Source organism: Hypanus sabinus, chromosome 12, assembly GCF_030144855.1.
Source record: "Hypanus sabinus isolate sHypSab1 chromosome 12, sHypSab1.hap1, whole genome shotgun sequence".
In the NCBI taxonomy this organism is placed as follows: domain Eukaryota; kingdom Metazoa; phylum Chordata; class Chondrichthyes; order Myliobatiformes; family Dasyatidae; genus Hypanus; species Hypanus sabinus.
In genome coordinates, this window is record NC_082717.1 from 23,016,438 (window position 1) to 23,036,637 (window position 20,200).

At 41.4% G+C, this 20,200-nt stretch overlaps 1 protein-coding gene across 1 annotated transcript in view; it reads left to right on the forward strand.

Moving 5' to 3' along the window:
• Positions 1-20,200, forward strand: part of ryr2a (ryanodine receptor 2a (cardiac)) — a 444,870-nt gene that overhangs the window by 208,241 nt on the left and 216,429 nt on the right. The window contains exons 31-36 of the mRNA XM_059985674.1: positions 6,953-7,096; positions 8,454-8,727; positions 12,842-12,956; positions 16,728-16,860; positions 18,221-18,324; positions 20,016-20,151. Coding sequence (XP_059841657.1) covers positions 6,953-7,096; positions 8,454-8,727; positions 12,842-12,956; positions 16,728-16,860; positions 18,221-18,324; positions 20,016-20,151 — 906 coding nt within the window. The remainder of the gene's footprint in view (positions 1-6,952; positions 7,097-8,453; positions 8,728-12,841; positions 12,957-16,727; positions 16,861-18,220; positions 18,325-20,015; positions 20,152-20,200) is intronic.

A 20,200-nucleotide genomic window follows, 5' to 3' on the forward strand; every position in this document is an offset into this window, starting at 1 on the left:
AAAGGACTATTTCACTGAACAATGAAAAAATATGAATATACATAAAATAATAGGCAATTAAAATATTTATCATACTTGGTTAATGGGATTTCTGCTCCTGGACCTCAGCGCACAGCGTCTGCACATCAGGGCTGTATGACGTCACCTTCATCTTTACACAGGATCGCAAGCTGTCATCTGTGAGGCGTGCGCGATGTTTGTTTTCAATAAAGTTCATGTTGGAGAACACCTGCTCACATACATATGTGGATCCAAAGATCGACAGGACTCCAAGCGCATACTTTTTCATGTTTACATAAATGTCGGGCATAGCATTCCATGTTTCGAACACAAGTTTGTCCGGTTTTGGAAGGTTTTCAATATCACTCCATTTGTGATTCTGAGCAAGAACGGCCTTCTGACGGGCAACATCTTCAAGGTCTGCTGTCAAGCGTCTAAACTTGGACACCCATATGTCTTTGTCGGCTATGTCGGCCAGTTCCATCTCAAGATCAGGTTGACTCACACCTGCCAATGCAGTCGTATTCAGTAGAGAAGGATCGATGCTTAAGGGAGTGACCGGGAAGGATAATGTGTCTTTTTCCTCTCTGAACTCACAGAAGCGTTTCCCAAACGATGTTTGCATTGCGATGATTGCAGAATGTAAATACTCCGAATTTATCATGTCGTGAGCTTGTTTGAACTCTCTCAAATTGGGGAAGTGAGACAAAGTGCCTTTCTGTAAATCTCTGGCAAGCACTGTCAACTTGCGCTCGAATGCCAAAACATCCTCCAACATGTGCAGGGCTGTGCGTCCTTTCCCCTGAAGAGCTGTGTTCAGCGTGTTCAGGTGCGCTGTCATGTCTACCATGAAGTGTAGCTTTTCCAGCCACTCTGGCTGTTCCAGCTCAGGAAAGGTGAGCCCTTTGCTGCCCAGGAAAGTTTTCACTTCTTCCAGACGCGCGACAAAGCGTTTCAGCACCTCCCCTCTTGACAGCCACTGGACTTTGTTGTGCAGCAGGAGATCAGAATATTTGCTTTCCAGCTCGTCCAGTAACAAACGGAATTGACGGTGATTTAAACTTTTTGCCATTATTTTATTGACAATCTGAATGACAACATCCATTACTTCTGTGCATTCCGGAGGAAATGTTTGAGCGCACAGTGCCTCTTGGTGCAAGATGCAGTGAAAAGTCAGCAGCTTTCTGTCCAGCGACTTCTGCAGTAAAGCCACAAATCCCTTGTGCGTTCCCGTCATATTCGGAGCCCCATCAGTAGCTATTGACACCAGATGGGTGGTCTTTATTCCTTTGGCTCTTAAACAATTCAAGACAGCCTCACAGATGTCCTCCCCCCGTGTTTGGTCTTTTAGAGGTATCAACTCAATCAGTTCTTCCTGTGGCCCGGCAGAGTTTACATACCGGCAGAACAACGCTATTTGTTCAATATCACCTTTGTCTTTAGACTCGTCACAGGCAATCGAGTAGGCCACAGCTGAATTGATGTCTTTAATTTGCTGTCTTGTGATGTCTTCTGCCATTTTTATGGTTCTGTCTTTGACAGTCTTTGCAGAGAGGGGCATATCCCTGATTTTCTGCACAATTTCACTCTTGTTTTTAAAGTCCGTGAATAGATGTTCTGAAATCTTAATGAAAGATTCTTTTATATATTCACCATCTGTAAACTGCTTCCCGTGCCTGACTATTTCCTGAGCGGCAATATAACTGGCGTATGTCGTTGATTTTCCAGACTTCATCCATTTCTGGAAATGATTTTTGCTCAGATCAACCTTCCGCATCAGTTCCGAAACGGCTTTTTTTCTCTCATCTCCATCCGGATATTTTTGAGCAAAGGCTGCGTGTTTATTCTGGAAATGCCTTGCGACATTTGACTTTTTGTTGTTTGCTAGTTTCTCATTAACAGTGAAAGCAAATGAATCTGTCCACGTATCATTAAACGTTCTGTTTTCTTCAGTCACTTTTCTTTTTTTAGAATTCTCCATAGTTGGCTTACCTTGGATCGAAAAATTAAAGAAATCGCGCACTGGCGGGTGTCAGGTATTGGCAGTGGTGACGTATATTAATAGCGATAAAAACACGTTGTAGCGGTGTGCTCACGCAGTCAGTAAACTGCAGTCGAATAACTTTATTCGAACTAAACAGCCTTGCTTTTAAGCCTCCCTCAACCCAGCCCCCATGGACGCAGATGCTGCAAAAGACGCGTACTCACAAACCCCCGTAGGCTATCTCCCTTAGCCGGAATGCTGGCTAATTGTGAGCCGTTTCGGATGTGCCAGGAAATGTGTCGCCACACTTAGATTGTACAAGATCACCATAATCTTCAAATTTAGAATTACATTTCAAAAGCTAACAAACTAACATAAAATACATTTTAATTAAATACTGACCAATTATTTCCCAAAGCCACAGGGAGCCGCAGCACAGAGGTGAAAGAGCCACAAATGGCTCGGGAGCCGCAGGTTGCCGACCCCCGGGTTAGAGGGACTGAAGGACCTGTTTCTGTGCTGTAGTACTCCTATGCCTCAATGATTCTATCCATCTCAAAGTTCATCAGTAACAAGTAAAGTGAAATCTATAACATTCAGGGTGACCTTTCTGTGACCCTGCAACTCCAAAACAATGATCCCTCTTCCTTGCTTTGTTTTCTGAATGTCATTAATTTCAAAGTTCAAAGTAAATTTATTATCAAACTACTTCTATGTCTGAGATTCATTTTCTTGTGGGCATTTGCAATAAATCAGAATCAGAATCAAGTTTATTATCACTGGCATGTGATGTGAAATTTGTTAACTTAGCAGCAGCAGTTCAATGAAATACATAATCTAGCAGAGAGAAAAATAATAATAAATAAAAAAGTAAACCAATTATGTATATTGAATAGATTTTAAAAATGTGTGAAAACAAAGCACTGTTGTGCAGAGCACGGTATCCGAAAATTCAATGTCCATTTAGGAATCAGATGGCAGAGGGGAAGAAGCTGTTCCTGAATCATTGAGTTTGTGCCTTCAGGCTTCTGTACCTCCTACTTTTTGGCAATAATGAGAAAAGGGTATGCCCTGGGTGCCGGAGGTCCTTAATAAAGGGCACTGCCTTCCTGAGACACCGCTCTCTAAAGATGTCCTGAGTAATTTGCAGGCCAGTATCCAAGATAGAGCTGACTAGATTTATAACCTTCTGCAGCTTCTTTCAGTCCTGTGCAGTAACCCCTCCATACCAGACAGTGATGCATCCTGTCAGAATGTTCTCAACGGTACAGTTATAGAAGTTTCTTCAAACTTCTAATAAAGTATAGCTGCTGTCTTGCCTTCTTTATAACTACATTATTATGTTGGGACCAGGTTAGATTCTCAGAGACGTTGACACCCAGGAACTTGAAACTCTTCACTTTCTGCACTTCTGATTCCTCTATGAGCATTGGTATGTGTTCCTTCAACTTACCCTTCCTGAAGTCCACAATCAGCTCTTCCGTCTTACTGATGTTGCATGCCAGATTGTTGCTGCGGCACTACTCCGCTAGATGGCATATCTCACTCCTATATGCTGTCTCGTCACCACCTGAGATTCTACCAACAATGGTGTATCATCAGCAAATTTATAGATAATATTTGAGCTATGCCTAGCCACACAGTCATGGGTATAGAGAGAGTAGAGCGGTGGGCTAAACACACACCCCTGAGGTGCGCCAGTGTTGATTGTCAGTGAGGAGGATATGTTATCACCAATCTGCACAGGTTGTGATCTTCCGGTTAGGAAGTTGAGAATCCAATTGCAGAGGGAGGTACAGAGGCCCAGTTTCTGTAACTTCTCAATCAGGATTGTGGGAATGATGGTATTAAGTGCTGAGTTATAGTTGATGAACAGCATCCTGACATAGGTTTTTGTGTTGTCCAGGTGGTCTAAAGCCGTGTGGAGAGCCATTGAGATTGTGTCTACTGTTGACCTATTGCGGCGATAGGCAAATTGCAATGGGTCCAGGTCCTTGCTGAGGCAGGAGTTCAGTCTAGTCACGACCAACCTCTCAAAGCATTTCATCAGTGTAGATGAGAGTGCAACTGGGTGATGGTCATTAAGGTAGCCCACACTATTCTTCTTGGGGGCTGGTATAATTGTTGCCTTCTTGGAGCAAGTGGGAACTTCCGCCCGTGGCAGTGAGAGGTTGAAAATGTCCTTGAATACTCCTGCTAGTTGGTTGGCACAGGTTATCAGAGTCTTCCCAGGTACTCCATCAGGACCTTCTGTCTTGCGAGGGTTCACTCTCTTTAAAGACAGCCTAACATCAGCCTCTGAGACAGAGATCACAGGGTCATCAGGTGCAGCAGGGACCTTCACAGCTGTAGTTATATTCTCCCTTTCAAAGCATGCATAGAAGGTGTTGAGTTCATCTGGTAGTGAAGCATCGCTACCATTCATACTATTGGGTTTTGCTTTGTAGGAAGTAATGTCTTGCAGACCCTGCCAGAGTTGCCGTGTGGCTGATGTCACCTCCAACCTTGTTTGAAATTGTCTCTTTGCCCTTGAAATAGCTCTCCACAAATCATACTTTGTTTTCTGGTACAGGCCTGGGTCGCCAGACTTGAATGCCACAGATCCAAACAATGTACCTCCTGGTTTATCCACGGCTTTTGGTTTGGGAATGTACAGTAAGTCTTTGTGGGCATACACTCATCCACACAGGTTTTAATGAAATCGGTAACAATTGCTGCATACTGATCTGGGTTTGAAGATGAATCCCTGAATACAGTCTAGTCCACCAACTCAAAGCAGTCCTGTGGGCACTCCAGTGCTTCTCTTGTCCATACCTTCTTGGTCCTCACTACTGGTGTTGCAGTCTTCAGTCTCTGCCTATACTCTGGGAGTAGAAGTACAGCCAGGTGATCAGACTTCCCGAAGTGAGGGCATGGAATAGCACGGTAGGCATTCTTGATGGTGGTGTAACAATGGTCCAGTGTGTTGTTTCCTCCAGTATTGGAAGTGATCTGTTGATGGTAATTGCTTAGTGATTTTTTCAGACTGGCCTGGTTAAAATCTTCCACAATGAGGGTGAGGGCATTAGGGTGCGCTGTTTTGTGCATGTTGATCCCATTGCTCAGACATTGGCCTGAGGTGGAATGCAAACTGCTACCAAAATGACCCCAGAGAACTCCTGTGGTATGTAAAAAGGATGGCACTTTACTGGAGATATTCCAGGTCTGGTGAGCAGAATTGGGACAGCACTGATTTATTTGTGCACCAAGAAGAGTTGATCATGAGGCATACTCCTCCACCTCTGGTTTTGAGAGACTCCATCGATCTATAGTAAACCCGTAGTGTATAGTAAACCCGTCAATCTGGATTGCTGCATCCAGTACGGAAGGGGTTAACCAGAGTCTGTGAAACAAAGGGCACATGCAGTCCTTACGTCCCTCTGATTCAGCACCCTAGCTATGCGATCATTGATCTCATTCACCAGAGACTGCATGTTTGCCAGCAAGATAGTCGGTATAGTGAGCTTAAAACCGCGTTTCCCTAAACACACTTGTAACGCCGATCTACACCTGCGCTTCCTCCGAGGTGTTCTCTGTGGACGGTTCTGATCACAATCGGTGTTGTTTCTGTTGGTTTTAAGCAGCGATAGTTTGTTTAAAAGCACTAAGACATTTTTATTGACTATACAGACCTTGGAAGCAGTTGTGCTTTTTAGTTGTATCAGGCTGAAATGGGAATATTTAATCGTATCCATTGAGGGAACTGCTGCTACTCGAGTTGCGCCTAGGCGCCCCTATGAAATCCAAGAGCCACAATAGAGTCACTGAAAGACTGCATCCAACATAGCAGACAACTAGTGTGCAAAAGACAGCCAACTGTGCAAGATAAGATAAATAATAAATAAATAAATAAATAAATAAATAAATAAATAGTTTCCTAGATAGATAGATAAATAAATAAATAAGCAGGCAATAAATATCGAGAATATGAGATGAAAAGTCCTTGGAGGTGAGTCCATACATTGTGCAAACAATTCAGCAAATGAAATTAACCTCCCTGGTTCAAGAGCCTGATGATTAAGGGGTAACGACTGTTCTTGAACCTGAGTCTTGAGGCTCCTGTACTTTCTTCTTGATGGCAGCAGTGAGAAGAGAACCTTGGGTCTTGGCGGGGAGGGGGGTGTTGTTGATGATGGATGCTGCATTCCTGCAAGAGCACTCTGTGTAGATGTGCTCTGTGATGGGGGGGGGGGGGTTACCAGTGATGTACTGGGCCTTATCCACTACTTCTTGTAGGATTTTCCATTCAAAGCCATTTTTGTTTCCATACCAGGCTGTGATGAAGCCAGTCAATATACTCTCCACCACACATCTGTAGAGGTTTGTCAAAGTTTTAGGCGTCAAGCTGAATCTTCGCGAACTTCTAAGGAAGTAGAGGCATTGCTGCACTTTCTTCATAATTGCACTTCAGTATTGGGCCGAGAGCAGATCCTGAAATGATAACACCAACGTATTTAAAGTTGTTGATCCTTTGAGCACCCCCCATGAGAACATCTCATGAACCTCAAGTTTCCTCTTCCTGAAGTCAGCAACCAGCTCCTTGGTGCTGGTGCTGAAGAAGAAATGGTTGTTGTCACGCCACTCAGTCAAATTTTCATTCTCCCTCCTATATGTCGATACATCAGCACCTTTGGTTCAGCCAATGACAGCTAATTTAAATATGGTATTGGGACTGTGCTTAGTCACACAGTCATACGTGTAAAGTGAGTAGAACGGGGGGGGGGGCGCAGTGCATGGCTCTGTGGTGCTCCTGTGTTGGTAGAGATTGTGGAGGAGATGTTGTTGCCAATCTGAACCAACTGAGGTCTGCAAGTGAGGAAATCGAGGAATCAATTTTACAAGGGGATATTGAGGCCAAGGTCTTGAAGTTTATTGATTAGTTTTGAGGTTCTGGGGTTAAATAGAATGTTTATTCTTGCTCTTTTTCAGGGATTGAGTTGGAGGAAGAAGAAGCAAACAATGATGACACTGACTCCACGATCAGGGGCCGTCTAATGAATCTGGTAGAAAAAGTGACTTACCTAAAGAAAAAGCGGAAAGAGAATCCAATGGAACAAGAAGTGAAGAAGTCCAGTGAGTGTTTCTAATGTTTCACACAATGGCCATTCTCAGGATCTCAATTCTAACCTCATCTTTTATAACTATCTCACTATAGGATGCCACTCCTTAAATTTACCCTCCAGTTGATCTCTGCACCTAGAGAAATTATATATATTCTTTTACCCAGCAACGTTTGGAGCAATGAGGTTACCATGACAAAATGTTGTTATGCATGTTGGTTCCAGGATGACTTTGGTGGAGGTTGCTCTCTGGCGCTTTGGCCCTGTTGGAGGGTGGAGTAAGAATGGTAGAGGAAGTGGACTGGAGGAAAAGTTCCCAACCTGGGGCCCATTGACCCTTTGATTAATGGTGGAGGGCCAAGGCTTAAACAAATGGGAACCTCTGGTCAAAAGAGAGACAACAATGGAAATATTGGCAAAGGGTGGAAGTAAGATGTAAAAATTTTAAAGCTTCAGTAGAACTAGTGATGAGATACTGAGAAAATCCAATTAATTGATGATCATCGTGGTCTCTCTTCCCACCATCACAGACATTTACACTACATGCTGCATCCGCAAAGCAAACAGCATTATGAAGGACCCCATGCACCCCTCATACAATCTCTTCTCCCTCCTGCCGTCTGGGAAAAGGCTGTGAAGCATTCAGGCTCTCACGACCAGACTATGTAACAGTTTCTTCCCCCAAGCTATCAGACTCCTTAATACCCAGAGTCTGGACTGACACCTTGCCCTATTGTCCTGTTTATTATTTAATGTAATGCCTGCACTGTTTCTGTGTACTTTATGCAGTCCAGTATAGGTCTGTAGTCTAGTGCAGCTATCTCTGTGTTGTTTTTTTTTACGTAGTTCAGTCTAGTTTTTGTACTGTGTCATGTAACACCATGGTCCTGAAAAATGTTGTCTCATTTTTACTGATCACTGTACCAGCAGTTATGGTCGAAATGACAATGAAAGTGAATTGACTTGACTTGAATTGACTCGATAATATGAAGTAGAAAATGCTGGAAATCCTCAGCAGATCAAACAGAGCCTCTAGAAGAGAAAACAGTTAATGTTTCTGTTCAGTGATCTTACTTCAAATTTTCAACATTGGGAGTTTTTTAAATTTTTGAATCATTTCTAATGTTATGATAACAGTGCCCCTCAGATGATCTGTATGGGCATCAAAGAAAAATAATGGCAACTTTCAAAATGTGCTATATTTCAACACCAGGCGTGCACAAGAAAGCTTCACTCTTGCACTCTTTGTTATACATGAGAACTTAATTGTAGTTGTTACATTTCTCCCAAAGCAATGTTTCTCCTAATATTCTGCAGAGGAGCTCGATAGAGTTCATAGAAATTGATGTCTAATTTTGATTTATTTTCAGCCACTCTTCAGCAGTTGATCTCTGAGACAATGGTACGGTGGGCCCAAGAGTCAGTGATTGAAGACCCCGAGCTTGTTCGAGCCATGTTCGTCTTGCTGCATCGGCAATACGATGGCATTGGCGAGCTTGTTCGTGCTTTACCCAAGACCTACACAATAAATAAAGTGTCTGTGGAGGATACAATAAACTTACTTGCTTCACTGGGCCAGATCAGATCTCTTCTCAGTGTTAGAATGGGTAAAGAAGAGGAAAAGCTGATGATCCGTGGGCTTGGGTGAGTGAGGAAAAAATTAGCCTTTATTTGGTTCAAGTAGATACATTAAGTGCACGACAATATAGAAATTAATTCGAATTTGAATTCTAGGTGTGATATTAAGTTATGTCAAGTAATTTGTTCCTAGCTGGTTGTGTCACCGAGTATACACGGTGACTCAAATCCGTTACCCTCAACGGAATGAATTCTGGAGCAAAAGTAGAATGTGTTAATGTCACCATACAATGCACTAGCTTCACTATTCTGATGAATTACTCTGCACAAACTGGAAAGCAATTTTAATGTAATACAATGGATAGTGAATGGTTACTCTTTTTGTATAACGTTCATCCTTCAAACTTGTGGTGAACTACATATACCTGTCTGGACACGCCCCCTGCTGACTGCTCCTGTGGTTTCTCCCACAGACCCCTGTATAAAGGTGATTGAGGTCTGAACCCAGCCTCTCAGTCTCCAGGATGTAGTATGGTGGTCACTCACTGCTTGTTCCTTCTTCCAGTCAATAAAAGCCAATATCTCGCCTTACGTCTCAGAGTGAGTTATTGATGGTGCATCAAAACTGTCGTGGCATGCTGGAACTGGCCCATCTTTGTCAGTGGTGTGGTGTAGTGCAGAGAAGATGAAACCTCGCTGGTTTCCTTGGCTGCATAAGTCTAGGGGATACACATTCTGGTCCCACTAAACCCGTGAGATTGAGACAGCTCTCCCACACCAAACTCCCGGTTTGTGTGGATGCTGCCCTGTTACAACTCAGTGCCAAGAAACAACAGACAGCACACTGCATACGATTAAAGGAATCTTAACTAAACGGTTAGAAAAGAAAGAAAAAACACAAAGGGCCCATTATAATTAAACAGTCAAATGTGCACCAGTTGGAGCTCAGTCCTCGCTGTCCAACTCCATTGAGTCACAATTTCCCCCCCAAGTCGTATCCTACAACCAGTTCTCTCCAGCGTCTTCTCTTTTCATCTCATGTCAAACAAAAAGATCCAGCTCACATTCCAAAGCACCCGTTATCTCTAACCATACCCCAGACATGGCTTCTACAGAAAGACCATTATTTTAGCAGTGGAACCTTTCCCAGGGTGTTACAAGGATAATAGACAAGTGTGTTTGTTGTGTCTACCCATTCCTGTATAGGGTCACATTAGGGGAGGAAGACCTTATCGTTAAATTGCAACTCGCTACTGTTTACTATTCTCTGTTGGAGTAGAACCATGACTTATGCTCTGTCTTACTATACTCATTTGGATGAGACGTATACAATATTTTACCCAAAGCTGAGGATTTCCAACCTGGTGAGCTGGATTAAGCTATTCCCACCTGTCTGATGGGAGGGTTTGAGGAAATAGAGAAAACCAGTCTACAAAAAGTTTTTGCAAAGGAGATTAGCTGTCCTCTAACAACTGACTTCCAAGTTCTGAATATGGTGAGGGGATGAAGTTTCATGGCAGGACACACAGGCTGCCTTTGAAAAGTTCTAATTTGTTTCTCAACCAAAATGCATGTATGTGAGAGCTCAATGATGGTGGGGATCTGAGAGGACAGTCCCAACGTCAGGCAAGTGTTGGAGATGTGGTTACACTTCCCACACTGTTTGCAGGGGGGCTGGGGCGGGAATGATAAGTTCCTGGAGTCTAACCAAGTGGACTGCAGAGCTACTGAGAATTCATGCTAACATTTAGCCTAGGCGTTAAAAGAGCCACCTCAGATACGGTACAAACATCTTTGAATTTGGCCATTATGGAGTTAATAATAAATATATGAGAAGCACACATGAAATCTGCAGGAACCCTGCAAGGACTGATGAAGTATTCAGCCCAAAATATTGACTGCTTATTCCCCTCCCTTGCTACCTGACCTGCCTCCAGCCTTTTGTGTTAGTTGCTCAAGATTTCTGGCATCTGCAGAATCTCTTGTGTTAATAGTAAATATATATTTGGTATGAGAAAAGAAAGCAGGCTTCTTGCCGCAAACACGAGGAAGTCTGCAGATGCTGGAAATTCAAGCAGCACACACAAAATGCTGGTGGAACACAGCAGGCCGGGCAGCATCTATATGGTTCCTGACGAAGGGTCTCGGCCTGAAACGTCGACTGTACTTCTCCCTATAGATGCTGCCTGGCCTTGTTGCATTCCACCGGCATTTTGTGTGTGAGGCTTCTTGCCAACTGCTTTATTAGTGGAAATGTGGCTGTTCTGGAAAAGTCAGTCTCATCTAAGGAGGAAAACCATACATAGGGCCAAACAGATTTTAGCTTGTCAACTCTGAGGGAATATTCTCATATTTTTTGATGCTCATGACAGTGAAAGCGGCTATTCAGCACACCAAATGTATATTGGGTCTCATTACTATCCTATCAATCCCATTTCCCTCGTCTATCCCAATCCACCTCTAATTTCCCACTTATTATTCTGCCTCACATACCTGCGGTCCCCCTCCAACTATTCTGCTACCACTCACCTTGCACAGGTGACAACCGACCAGCAGCACACAGTTCGAACATCCTGGGGAAACCCACACTGTCACAGACAATACCAGAGATCAGGATGGAACCTGGATGCTGTTAACCTCTGCAACATCATCCTTCCCCCATGTGATTCATGAAAGATGTCATTTGATCCATCAATTCCAGGCTGGATTTATGCAATGGAGATGATAGGTGAAAGAGATAAAGGGCTGGGGGTGGATTCTGATAAGAGGAGGTAGAAGACCATGGAAGAAGGGGAAGAGGGAGATGATGGGCAGATAAGGAGATGAGGTGAGAGAGGGAAACGGGAATGGGAATGATGATGGGGTTAGAGAACGATTACTGGAAGTTTGAGAAATTGATGTTTCACTGCGAACTCTGCAGCCTTCTGATTGATCATCGATTTCTCAAACTTCTTGCCTGCCCATCACCCCCCTCTGGTGCTCCTCCCCCTTCGCTTTCTTTCCATGGTCTTCTACCCCTGCCTCACAGATTCCCTCTTCTCCAGCCCTTTATTTCTTTCACCTATCAGCGTCCCAGCCCTTCAATTCACCCCCCTTCCCGGTTTCACCTATCGCCTACTACCTTGTGCTTCTTCCTCCCCTCCCCCCACCTTTCTGCTCTAAACTCATCTTATTTTCCAGACCTGATGATAGGTCTTGGCCTGAAACGTCGACTGTTTATTCTTTGCCACAGATGCTGCCCGGCCTGCTGATTTCCTCCAGCATTTTGTGTGTGTTGCTCAGATTTCCAGTATCTACAGATTTTCTCATCAAAAATTTACTTGATTGGAAGCACACAATATTGATAGTCAACCAATATCTTCTGTCATTTGATTCATATCACATTTACTAAATTTCTAATATCATTATTAGTCTGAGCAATATCTCTGTGCAAAGTATTGCTTGAGTTTCAGTCGTTGTCTCCCTTTATTCGCTCTGATTCAGAAGGCTCTGGGTTGCATCCCACTCCGGAGACTCGAACAGTATCTCTTGGCTGACATCTCAACGGTACCAGGAGCGAAGTGTTACACTGTCAGGGGTGCCATCTTTAGGATGAGACATGAAATCAAGTTCTTGTCGGCACCCTTCGATTTGATTCTGCGATGGAGCAATGGGACTGTGAGGCTTGTGGCACAGAGTTAGTCGGTCAAATGTTCTCTTTCTCCGTTGTAAAGATTCTGTGAATCAGACTTCTCAGAATGTTTATTTGTAAAGTGCAATAGTGCAACAAAAATAGTAAATTAGGTTGGCTTGTTGCAGAAGTGAAGTAAATGAGAACTCCCAAAATAGAGGGACAATCTTAGAATAACTACAATGTAATAGACATCTAAACCCATGTACATCGTGAACCCTTAGTTCTTAATGACTGTTGAGTCAACAGCCCTTTTCATTTTGAAATTAATTTTCAGCTGCAATTCAATTTTATAGCATCTTGTTTAATATTTGACAAAAATGATTTCATTTACTTTCCAGTGGTTCGATGCCCTTTAATTTTAAATAGAACATAATTATTTCTGCTATACCTGTCATTTTAAAAAATTTTTACATCAACAGTCAATAATGGTAGAGGAATTTTCAGAGTAGTCGATCAATACTCATTTGTGTTTAATCAGTATGTTGTTCTCTTGTGTTTTCTGTGAAGGGATATAATGAATAATAAAGTGTTTTACCAGCATCCCAATCTAATGAGAGCCCTGGGGATGCACGAGACAGTGATGGAAGTGATGGTGAATGTGCTCGGAGGTGGAGAGTCTAAGGTAGAAACGGTTAGATTTGATTGAAATGTCATTGCTGCTTTTCTTCTTCCGTGTCCTTCTTTCTTCTGAATGTATTTTCCACAGAAAAATTAAAACAGAATTAGTCAAAGTACAATTCATCATTTTTTTTCCTGCATGAGAAGTTATTGTGTCTTGAGATGAGTTATTGTTTTGTTCAAACAGAAGTCAGAAATTACAGTTTACCCTTAAGGGTGCCCTAGATAGATGTTGCAGATACCAAGCGGGACTGGGGAGGGGGTCCACTAAATAGAACTCACACAAATGAGAAAAAATTCACCCTTCAAAAGAAAAAAAACATAATTTCTTGGTTTTCCACCAGACTGCTGCATGCCTGGTGGCAGGTTCCTGCCGAGATCACAGCTGCTGCGTCTTTGCTGCTTGGATTCATGGGGAGCAGTTCTCAGACTTTAAAGATTCTCTTCAAGGCAGAATTAAAGGCTGCCCTGGAGGAGGGGAAAAGCTCGTGTCTTCAGTGTGTATAGAATCAGCATTTCCTTCGTTGAGAAATGTCCGCTAGGGTTCTGTCTTATACCACAGTTTTCTCTGTGTCTCTGTGAAGCATGGGTTCAATACGGAGGCAGAGATCACAGTATAAGCGCTGAGGGCATGTTTGCCTGACTGGAGTGAATGTTTATGCACAACCTTGGAAACTTGGGGGGCTGCTGTAGACAGACTCATCTTTGATGCCCCTGAAAGAAACCTCTAATTATTGTCTCCCAGCAAACCTGTAGGAAGACAAGCCATTCAGCCCAGCCCATCCATGCCAGCAGTCGAGCATACTGCATTTCCTAAAAGCTCCCTTCTGTAGAGCACTACAGGACTACTTCAAAGAAACCTCACGCCGTCTTAAAACTTTCTTCCTCCAGGCAGTGAATCTGATCAACCATTCTTGTTCGGCCTCCCCCCATCCCACTCTATTACCTCAGTCACTGTGCTACACTTTTTATGATGCTGTTTACATTATAGGGGCCTGTGCATGCTCGTATTTATGTATTTGCAGACATTTTATTCCATATCCATACTTCTAATGTTAATTTTATATTTCTTTATTCTTTATAATTGGTGAATGTTGTTGTGTTTTGTTGCAAGTTCCTAATGTATGTAAATGTATATGGTGAATAAAGCTTGATCTGTATTATTTCCATCTTCCAGCACTTGCCTCATACCCTCTATGCCCAGGTGATTCAAGTTGTCATCTAAAGATGTCTTAAATGCCGGTAGTGACTGCTTTCCCTACTCCCTCCAGCAGTGTATTCCACGTACTCACTACTCTGGAGGAGCCATAGAGCACAGAAGTAGGCCTTTTGGCCCATCTAGTCCATGCTGAGCCTTGAATCTGCTTAATCCCCCATGGACCTCCATAGCCCACCCATCCATGTACCTATCCAAATTTCTCTTAAATGTTGAAATCAAACCCACATCCTCCACTTGCAGCAGCAGCTCATTCTACCCTCTGAGTGTAGAAGTTCCCCTTCATGTTCCCCTTAAACATTTCACCTTTCACCTTGAACATTTCTTCTTTCATCTTTGATCCTCTAGGCTCACCCAACTGCAGTGTAAAAAGCCTGCTTGCATTCATCTTATCCATATCCCACATAATTTTGTCTACTGCTATTAAAATTCCCCTCAGTCTTCTTAGTTCTAGGGAATAAAATCCTAACCTTTTCAACCTCTCCCTATAATTCAGGTCCTCGAGTCCTGGCAAAATCCTTGCAAATTTTCTTTGCATTTTGTAATGTCATTTACATATTTCCTATAAGTCAGTGACCAAAAATGTACATAATACACCAAATTAAACCTTATGAACATAGTATAAAATTCCAGCATAACATCCCAATTCTTGTACTCTATACATTTATTTTTAAAAGCCAATGTGCCAAAAGGTTTTTTTATGACCTTATCTACCTGTGTCCCCACTTTCAAGGAGTTATGAATCTGTATTCCCAGATCCCTTTGTTCTACCACACTCCTCAGTGCCTGACCACTCACTGTGTAAGATCTACCCTGGATGGTCCCCCTAAAGTGTAACACCTCACATTTGTCTGCATTAAGTTCTATCTGCCATTTTTCAGCCTATTTTTCCAGCTAGTCCAGGTCCCGCTGCCAGCTTTGATACTCCTCCCCACTGTCCACGGCATTCCCAATCCTGTAATCATCTGTAAAACTGTTGATCCAGTTTACACATTATCATCCAGATCATTGATACAGATGACAAACAACAATGGACCCAGCACGGATCCCTGAGGCCCACCATTAATTACAGGCCTCCATTCAGAGAGGCAACAATCTACAGCCACTCTCTGGCTTCTTCCATGAAGCCAATGTCAAATCCAAGTTACTACCTCATCTTGATTTTCTAGCGATTGAACCTTTTAGACCAACTTCCCATGTGGGACTTTGTCACAGGCCATGGAGACAACACCCACTGCCTTGCCTGGTAACTTCCTTGAAAAGCTCTATAAGATTGATTAGACGCGATCTACCACGCACAAAGCTATGTTGACTATCCCTAATATGTCCCCGTCTGTCCAAATACTTATACAGTATATCTGGTTCCTTAGAATACCTTCCAATAACTTTCAAACTACTCATGTCAAGCTCACTGCTCTATCATTCCTCAGCTTATTCTTGGTGTCTTTCTTAAACAACGTAACAACATTAGCTATCCTCCAGTCCTCCAGCACCTCACCCATGGCAGAGCCTCTCTGTGTAAAAAAGATTATCCTCAGATCCCCTAAGTCTACACCCAGTTTACCTATTTCTGATATGAGGAAAGGTTTCCCACACTCTAACCTGTCCAGGCATCTCTAAATTTCATATGCCTCATTATTAGTTTTTAGTAATTTTTTTGTAACTTATTGTAAATTTTACATCTTGCACTGTGATATTGTCACAAGACAACAAATTTCATGACATATGTCAGTAATACTAAACCTGGTTCTGATTCTGATTCATTCATGTCTCCTCTGAACTTCCCCCCGTCCCAGGGAGAACAGCCTCTCCACATTACTGAAAGGCAACATCCTGATCAATCTCCTCTGCACCCTCTCCAGCAGCATCACGACTTCGTTTCTTGTTTTATTGAGAATTATAAGCCAGGGTCACAGGGTGAATATTATTGCTTCAGTTTTCATGACTAAGACAGAAATGACTGCTGCACGATTTTGACATTATCATATGCACAAATAGATGCAGGAAGTCATCAGCCATGTCAAGGCGAATAGTGCCTGGAGGTGCCTGGTTTAATTTTCTGAAAGGCAGAAATGGTCATTAGCCTATGGAAACATGAGCAAAATGGATTTTATGTATGATCTGTGTTTTAGAGAATAGTTCCTTTTGTCTGTGACTGAGATATCCTGTACTAAAAAGATTGGACCCAATTTCTTTTGAAGTTATCTGTGTCTAATGCTGAACCCAGAAAACTATGATGAATCAGTATTTTCAATTCATACTTATGTGTTTAAATTTGAAATATTTAAGCTTGGGTACAGTAAAACAATAAACACAAATATAATCAAATATTTTTTCTAGCTTTGAGGCAGCTGTTTCTGATGTGAAAATGATACAAATCCTTTAAGCACAGTTTTATTGAAAGGAACATTGTCTTTGATGGTCCCATGTGTATTAACCATGCATGACATTTCTAGGCATTGACAATTTTGCTTCTCAGTCATTTTTCATTAAAAACTGCAAAAATAATATGAAATAAATAAACTGAGATTCCCTTGGCCTCTGAATCTGTTCTTTTAGGAAATAATCTTCCCAAAGATGGTGGCCAACTGTTGCCGTTTCCTGTGCTACTTCTGCCGAATCAGTCGACAAAATCAGAAAGCAATGTTTGACCACTTGAGCTACCTGTTGGAAAACAGCAGTGTTGGATTAGGTAAGGTGTAGGACATTTATTCCATTCCAGATCCTACTATATCAGGAATCAACTGGGTATTTATTTTAGATTCAGTTTGTAATTTTGAACAAAGTCAAAAATATCCAGAGAGTTTAAGACTTTATCTGAAACTAAATAAGTAAGTAATTTGAATGATATATGAAAATTATATTGAAATGTAAAGGTTTTTTGTCTATGTTTTGCAGTAAACTGTTAAAAATGAGTGGCTTTACTGAATAGTGGATGTAACTAAACGATTCAAGATTCAATGTTCAAGATTTTGAATCTTGAAAAGTGGTTTTCTGTAATTTGGTGATAGAGATTCTGAGTAAATAGAAATGGAGAACAGATATTAAAGGCACAATACAACTCATACCCATGGAATGAGTTTCAAAAACTGAACAGTTCAGAAAGATAATTGTGTTGGAAATGAATGTGTCTCAACGGTACAACAAGATATATTCTTCTGAGGAAGTTGTTCATGTACACTCCTGAGGAAGAATTAATAAAATCTTGAAAATAAATGGATCAAATGCTGAGTACAAAAAATATTTACCTTCAATTCCTCCCTTGACTTGTTTAAACAGAGACATTAATAAATCTGAATCAAATAGATTAATTTCCCCATCGAATTCCAAGTAAATAAATCAAACTGTTCTAACAAATCTTAGTCTCTGGATTCATCTTTAACTCAAGCTTTACCTGAGAAAGAAGTTTTAACCACTGGTTGCAATGAACCCCATTTTTCAATTCACAGCTGTGAACTTCTTTAAGAAAGCTATAATCCATCATATATTAAGTTCTTCAGTTGGACTTTAAGATGGATCAGCCATCTTGGATTGGTGTAATAATAAACACAAAATTATTCCTTTTCATAGATGCTGCCTGACCTACTGAGTTCCTCCACATTTTGTATCTGTTGCTTTGGTGTATTAATGGTGTTATATTTTACATGCTGGGTAGACTTGAATAAATTTGGACAAAGCTTTAAGAAGTTGCACTACTTTGTGAAAGATGAAAAAATTCATTCTCTGATATTGATTATTCAAGTGAGAAAGAAAATAACCTAATAGCCGAAATGTTTAAATTTCTCACAGGGTCAGATACATCTGTGTCAGTTACTTTAATGGGAACATGATTTGAGAGTTCGTACTCAGCCTCAAAGAGCAAAACTCACACTGGAAATAAACTTCATGGTTTCTCAGTTATCATTACAGTATTAATGATTGCATTAAAATAAAAGCTAATCATCTTTGCTTTCTATATTTTATTTAATAGAAGGTAATTTACACCCAAATTGTTTTGTGAAACACCGAACACACAAAAACTTTATAAACCTGTTCCTCATTTTTCTCAACAGCCTCTCCTTCCATGCGAGGTTCTACTCCTTTGGATGTTGCTGCAGCATCTGTGATGGACAACAATGAACTTGCCCTGGCATTGCGAGAGCCTGATTTAGAAAAAGTAATTTCTACTCTTGCAAATCCAGTTATTGGTGATTAATTTCATTATTGATTAAGATAGATTTTTTTTTTAAATCCACTCACTGTTCAGTTTGAGACTTGGAAAGTGACCTGAAATCACATCTAATGGATCTATATATTAAAAAAAAAGACACAATATAATGATGAAGTGTCCAAATGTTCTGCAATTTATGTTGGAAACATCTGGCATGTATTTTCTGAATGGTTCTCCCTAAGGTAATTTTATATTCCTAATCCCATTACCCCTTTTATTCCATGAGTTCCATTTCTTCTGCTGAGCTTCTCCACTCTCAGAATCAGGTGCCTTGCCTTCTTCAACATTTAGTAATATTAGCTGAGAAGTGTGAGCAAATCAACACCGTCCTTCCTTCATTAATTTGTACTTGGCTAAAGAGAAATTAGTTTTGTTTCTGATCATTTCTGTCAGTTTGTTCACTAGTCATACTTGCAGAGTTCTATGTTTTGCATCCTTATTGAACTCGTCACTGCTGGTGGCTTTTCCCATTATTATCCCATTGTTACCTATTTTGCTCAACCCTCAATTCTTTTCTAGTTTAAAAATATTGACACCTTTCCTTTCTCAGTACAAGCTGCATTTTAATTCAGAAGCATGTTTTCTGTTCAATGGCTGAATTGTCAGAACCAGAGGAATACCATTGACATTTCCACTTACTCAAGAGTCCTTAAAGCAGTGCTCGCAATTGTCAAGGCTTCCTCCAGCACATTCAGTGAAGAGCAGTCTCTCACATAGTGGCTTATAGCAATTTTAGGTCAACAAATAAACCGATTATTTCCTAGATACTGATTTTTGAAATGAAATGATTCTGCATTTTAAATAGAAAAATGCAGCCAAATTGCAAATAATCAGAAATGTTTGCCAAGTCCTTTACAAAAAATTCTTGTCCATTTTAAAAAAAGGATCATCATGCCAGTCTCCTGCCAAGGTCTACACGGATCTCCTGGCAGATGTCCACGCAACTGGGCAGTTTCCCAGAAGAGACTCCAGTCCACTCTGCAGATGCCAGCCCCAGAACCACGCTTTGCAACCACGTTGTTCAATGGAGCAGTGCAACTACTGCATGTATCTCGGCTCCCAGTGTAGGGAATTCAAGTGCTGAGTTTGTGACAGCTAAACCTACAATAAGTCCAGTGGACCACCAGAAATGAATGGGAAAAATCATCAGCTCATTGAAAGCTTTTAAGATAATAATTAAGCTTATATAAATGTTCTTAATTATAACCTTTTATATATTTTTATTTTAGTATATCCCGAATAATGTTCAGTGTTTCTAAATGTTGTCCATTGAATTAAATGGTAGCTCTAAGAGTGGGAGGAGTCTCGCCCCCATTAAAGTCATGTGAATGCAGACCTGTTTGCCGCTGGTGGCTTCATCTATGCCCCCCAGTGGAAGACTGTGAACAGGATCATTCCAGTCTTAATCATAGGCAACAAGTGATTGTGGGACAGTGGAAGGTCTCCATATTAATTAGCCTTCATACCTGAGTGGAACTGTGGGATCATCTCCTTCAAGATCCAGTGTCCTTTTATACGTTGTCTTCAATAGTTATTCCAGAAGTTGTAGGCTATTTTGATAAAACTAAACAGTTTCATGAACATCACCAATGCGGAATGGAGGTGCGTGGTGATCTCTGATCATTTTCTTTCCCTAGGTTGTTCAGTATTTGGCTGGATGTGGCTTGCAGAGCTGTGCCATGCTGGTTGCCAAGGGTTATCCAGATATTGGGTGGAATCCCGTCGAAGGGGAACGATATTTGGATTTTCTCCGTTTTGCTGTATTTTGTAATGGTAAGATTCTATCTAAAGGTATGTTCTGTAGCAGTGAAGACAGTATAGA